This window comes from Urocitellus parryii, chromosome 6 (assembly GCF_045843805.1).
Source record: "Urocitellus parryii isolate mUroPar1 chromosome 6, mUroPar1.hap1, whole genome shotgun sequence".
NCBI lineage: Eukaryota > Metazoa > Chordata > Mammalia > Rodentia > Sciuridae > Urocitellus > Urocitellus parryii.
In genome coordinates this window covers 80,797,561-80,803,362 of record NC_135536.1, presented here as the reverse complement: position 1 = coordinate 80,803,362, position 5,802 = coordinate 80,797,561, and the positions used below count along the sequence as shown (strand labels likewise).

The window sequence follows — 5,802 nt, the reverse complement described above, 5'->3', positions numbered from 1 at the left end:
ACTTAAAAATAAAAAAAACAAGCAAGACTTCCAGTCATAGGACACTGTAGAGAATACAAAGTTTACAGGCTCTTAGACTTACTGACACTGATGTCTATCTTTGGTGTTAGAGTACATCATATGTCAGCTCAAGCTCAGCTCAAAGGAATAAGTTTCACAAATTCTGCTCTAGTTTTCTGCATTCCTTTGATACTTCAGGACCAGCGGCTCCCTCACTCCAATCCGCACAATGTGAAACGTCCCACTACAAGAAGTAAACTGATTCTGATTTTCTGTGTTTGTGTTCCATAATCACACCAGAGATTTAAATTTTTGTGGTCCACGCTATGCTATGTTGTGTTCCAGAATTATCAATTATTGAAGGTCTCCAATTGGGCCAGAGATTACAGGTTTTGGTGTTCAAGAGTTCACATGTTTCATCACACAATTTTCTTTGAAATATCAAAACAATGGATATCGTTTAGGAAATAATTGAGGTAGAAAATTGTCATAAACATTGAGTAGTATAGAATTTATTTTATTGTCAAATAATACTTACTCATTTTTGTCTCCATGATTTACCCCAAATTTCATTTTCTGATTCCAATTCTAACTAAATTTTAAAACCTTAGTGCTACCTAAATCTGTGAAGGGAACAAATTCGGATGTGAAAAGCCTATAATTGTTAGAGCTGGCTAGGCAATTATCAGCATTTTTTTATTCCTATAGATGAGAGAATCATAGGGCATGAATATAGTTAAATAGGTATATTAAAAGAGAGATGTCTTTGAGAGTCATTGTCAAATAGAAGAGTGTCCAACATTAGGAATGGTAACTATGCCTAGTATGTGTGGTTTCAGCAATCACTGTCCCCAAAGTCTTCACTGACAAACAAAATTTCCAGTAATAAACATCCCAAGGCTGAATTCACTCCTCAATATTTTCAGAATTCTTTAAGCAAGGGTTCTCTATAATGGACTGACTGCATCAAAATAAAGTCCTTAAGGATATGGTTCATAATGCATATTTAAAACACTAATTAAATTGAAAATATTTTTGAAATCTTTTAATTAAAATATTGCTTTCCAAGAATTGCCAAAATGAACCCAAACTTCTTAGACTGCATAAAAGAACTCTTCCTAAAGCTTGTTAAAGCCTTAACAAAGAATCTCCTCATTGCCACTTTCATCTCCTTATTTCTAAATGTATAGATGACAGGATTCATAAAAAGGAGTAATAATGGCATCAAAGATAGCTAAGAATTTATCTATGGGTAAGGTAGGGAATGGCCACACATAAACTATGATGCAAGGACCAAAGAAAAAAACCACCACAGTGATGTGAGCTGAGAGAGTGGAGAGGGCCTTGGAGGAACCTCCTGAGGAGTGTTTACGAACCGTGACCAGGATGGAGATATAAGACACAATCAAGATGAAGAAGGTACCCATGGAGATGAAACCACTGTTGGCAGCGACCAGAAACTCCAGTCTGTATGTATCTGTACATGCAAGTTTGATAAACCGAGGAAAATCACAGTAAAAGCTATCCATTTTATTGCTCCCACAAAAGGGCAAGTTTACAACAAAAGCCAGTTGGACTACAGAGTGGATAAGTCCAATGGTCCAAGCCACAGTCAGAAGAGAAATGCACATTCTCAGGCTCATGATGGTCAGGTAATGGAGGGGCTTGCAGATTGCCACGTATCGGTCATAGGCCATGACAATGAGCAGCACCATCTCTGTCCCTCCCACATTGTGAATGAAGAACATCTGTGTGATGCACCCTTTCAAGGAGATGGCTTTATGCTTTCTGAACAGGTCATAAATCATCTTTGGAGTGGCAATGCTGGACACTCCCATATCGATGAAGGAGAGATTTGCCAGCAAAAAGTACATTGGGGAGTGTAAGTGATGGTCTGAGATGATGGTGAGCACAATGAGAAGGTTTCCCAGCATACTTGCCACATAAAATGTTGTGAAGAACACAAAAAGGAGAATCTGAAGCTCCCAAGAACTGGTGAGTCCCAGCAACACAAATTCAGACACCGCTGAGTGATTTCCTCCATTCATCAACTTCATGTGCAAGATTGACCTTGATGTTCTTGTTACCTGAGGAGCACATGAGGCAGGAAAAGTGTTCAAGTTGAAAAGGACACACTGGCTATAGAGTAATGACCCAGATGTCAAAAACTGATGGTAACCTTGCCATTTTACAGAGTTCACACTGTACTTGAGTCACAGAGAGCTAGCCCCAGAAACTTTTTCCCTGTCTTGGTCTTTGGTGTCATTTAATCATGAAGCCTCAGTTTTAGCTTGGTCTTTAGTGTGTCATCAGAAGGTAAAATGTGAACAAAGGTACTTAAGATTTTAAGAAATCTATCAGGGAATGTACAGACTTTTACTTCCTAATTCCATGTGGAAATAATGCTACAAAAGGAGAAAATTATTTATTTACTCATTTATTTTATGATATGTAGCTGCCTCACAACATTCTGGAGTTTTGTTTTTCATGAAATATTTTGGGTTTTCTAGGTTTTCAATCATGTCGTCAAGAAAAAGATAACTCTAATTTTTGCAGCTTTAAAATTTTATTAATCTCATTATCCCCTTACTAACATGGAAGTCCTGTATACTTTTCTGTTATTTTGATACTTACCATCCTTTTTTCATTACACATTTCTCTCTTCTTATTTTAAAATAAGAGACCAACTAGTTCACATAGTAGTATGTCCTATTTCTTTCCTGTCTTTTCACATCAACCAAATTGAGAACTTCAGAATACTTTCATTTTCCTCCTTCTTACCTCCTCTCTTCAGCTCAGATCAAGTTGTTTTTTTTTATCCTTCTGTAACTACTGTTGGTTTTGCACTTTATGCTTTCTGAATCTATCCTTCCTATTTTGTTTTAACATTTTCCACTTCATTATCTTAATGTTATGTGCTTTAAGATACCTATTGCTCCTACTTTAGCCTTGGTTTGAATTTCAGGGATAATCACCTTTCTTTAAAGTCTACTTCTGAATTGTTCAGCTCTGGAGAGTCTAGTCTGTCTTGCACTGAGTCTCCTTACATGCTATCATTATGCTTTATCCAAATTAGTATCTGCTTCTTGCAGCAGTCCTGTGTCAAAGATCAGACTAAAACTATGTGTACTTAGTATGTTCCTTATGCATATAAAGGATTTGGCAAGAATTTTGGAAGTTATCCATTTCAACTGTTTGATTTCAAGATTCATTCAGCATGTTCATTTGGATAGTTTTCATTCTTCTCTCTTGAATTTAAAACATAATGGTAGACTTGTTAAGTATTGTTGGAATAACTTGAGTTCTACAATAGAAAAGTACATACACATCTGTGAAATTCATAAATATCATGTTATTGGTGTTTGAAGTAAACTATAATTCAAATAACAATATTCTTATTTATTGCTTCATGATTAAATGATTACCCAAAAGCTGTCTTAAGAATATGATTCTTTTTAAGGAAACAAACTTAAAATCACACTCCTTTCAAATAGTTTGTCACAATGAAGTCTGATCTTGAAAACAAGTGACATTTCTTCAAGATAACAAAAAACTAGAATTTAAAACAAAATTTAATCATTTATCCAAATCTAAATTTTGTGTATTACGTAGCTTACATAAAGTAGTTTGTTCATTTTTTTTATGTTCAATGATCTAGAAAGACAAATGGAATGTATTTGTTAAAAATGAAGAATCACAGTATGAACTGCTGGGTTAAACTTGACTCAACCACCTACCCTATCAAACCAGTTACTTCAGCTCATTGTATCTCAATATATGTATCCATTACATTGGAATTAATAGTAGTTTGGGTCGTAAAAGTTGCTATGAGGGGCCAGGAAGCTATCTCAGTTGTAGAGTGCTTTTCTAGTTTAGGTGAGGCCATGGGTTTGATCCCAGGTACTACAAGAAACAAAGTTGCTATGAGTAAAGAGCTTAAAACAGCCTTTGAGCTGGATGTGGTGACACATTTGCTCATAAATCCAGTGACTCTGGAGGCTGAGACAGGAGGATCACAAGTTCTAGGTGAGCCTCAACAATTTAGTAAGATCCTCAGCAGCTTAGCAAGACCCTGTCTCAAAATGCAGTAAAGCTTGAGAAGTGACTCAGGTAGAGCACCTCTGGGTTCAATCTCCAATGCTGAAAATTCAACCCAATCCAATCAAACCCAACCTAACAAAATCACAAAACAACACTAAAACAAAACAAAACAGTATTTGATATAGCAAGAACTCAATAGATGTTAGCTATAATGATCCATTATATACATGAGATCAAAAGAATGAAGGATGAAGATTATGCTATTTATATTGTCAATCAGTTTCACTAAACTCTCCTGGTAGTTCTAGTTCCCAAATTCCTCCTTTTGGCATGTTTTTGGCTTTTCATCCTTCATAAGAACATTATTTAAAATCTTGCCTTCTTCTCTTCTCCTAGGGGGCTTTCTCTTTGGTCTTTTTACTACTGTGGGAAGGGAATATGTATATGGAAGGGTGTAGTCATATCCTTAATGTATTAATGCTAATTAAATCTGCATGAGTACTCAATTTTCCCCCTAATTCTTTCTTAAACAATATAGTCTTATTTACTACAGTGCACTAAGCATTATCACTTATGGGCTAGTATATTAATCGTATTCATGTAAAGTTTTATATGACTACAACAACACTAAATCATACCTCTACTGTCCTACATAACTTTCCTTCAGATGTATTATTATAAGCGTCTCATCTATTCTGCTTCTTTCAAATCTCTCATTTGCTTTCCCAAATGATTACTGAAATTCTATAATTCAGGAAAGTTTACTTTTCCTCATTTAGCATGCATATGGCTATAAGATTACTCTTTTACTCTTCCTAAGTAGTACTTTAATTATAAAACTAGAACCATCCAAAAGATTATTGGTTCTCATTGTTTTGAAATGTGCAATTTCATAATCTAGAATGTGCTGCTCTAATCTGGCTATATACCATATTTCCAGAGTTATCTCCCTGTATGTTCCTATTTTTAATAAATACTTATTCAACTTTAATACTGTCTGCTCCATTGCCCATCCATGACTTCTTTCTTAACTCCTGGCAGTCTGATAGTCTCCTCCATGTTTCTGAAACCAGCCTTATGAGGATCAGTAAATATAAATAGCATAATCTTCATCCTTCTGATCTCTCTGCATCATTTTTGACCGTTCACTATTTCCTACTTCCTGAGAAATACTGTAAATAGAAGGGTGTGCACAGATTGTCATCTTTCTCCATGGTAATGTCTAATTCTATAGGCTGGAATTAAAGAAGACACCTCTTCAAATAAAAATTCTAACTAGTGTCATTAACACAGGGAAGAGTATAAATCATCAATGCCTGGAGGTTAGAGGACAAATTAGGCCTAAATGTCCAACTTAATTCTAAATATATGCAGAAGTCTGATTGACAAAACTTGTTTTGGCATTCTGTTGCCTGTTTCATTAATGGTTTTCTTCACTCCACTTCATACCTTCAGACATAATTTACTGAGGATGATTTTTTAGGACCATTTAACTTGTTAAATCCTACTGTTATACACCAGATGTTAAAATTTCTAATATGAAGTAATTCCAAAGGAGTCAGCAACTAAATCTCTTGGTTACTGACAGACATCTATTTAAAAAACTATTTCCAGTTCTCTAAAATTATCATATACAAAATAAAAAAATTATTTTTACCATTAGTAGCATTTCATTCTTAGCACTTTTTAACATGTTAGTAGTTCTCTGATCATCTTCAGTATCAACACCTCATTTTCTTAATTAATATTTGTTAAAACACT

The 5,802-nt window shown here is 34.9% G+C and overlaps 1 protein-coding gene across 1 annotated transcript; it reads right to left on the bottom strand.

Annotated features, from left to right (window-relative positions):
- Positions 1–1,178: 1,178 nt before the first annotated feature.
- On the bottom strand, positions 1,179–2,048 carry LOC113177016 (olfactory receptor 4F3/4F16/4F29-like). Its single transcript, XM_026381555.2, has one exon. The coding sequence runs from the start codon at positions 2,046–2,048 to the stop codon at positions 1,179–1,181; it is 870 nt and encodes a 289-aa protein (XP_026237340.2).
- Between the last annotated feature and the right edge of the window lie 3,754 nt (positions 2,049–5,802).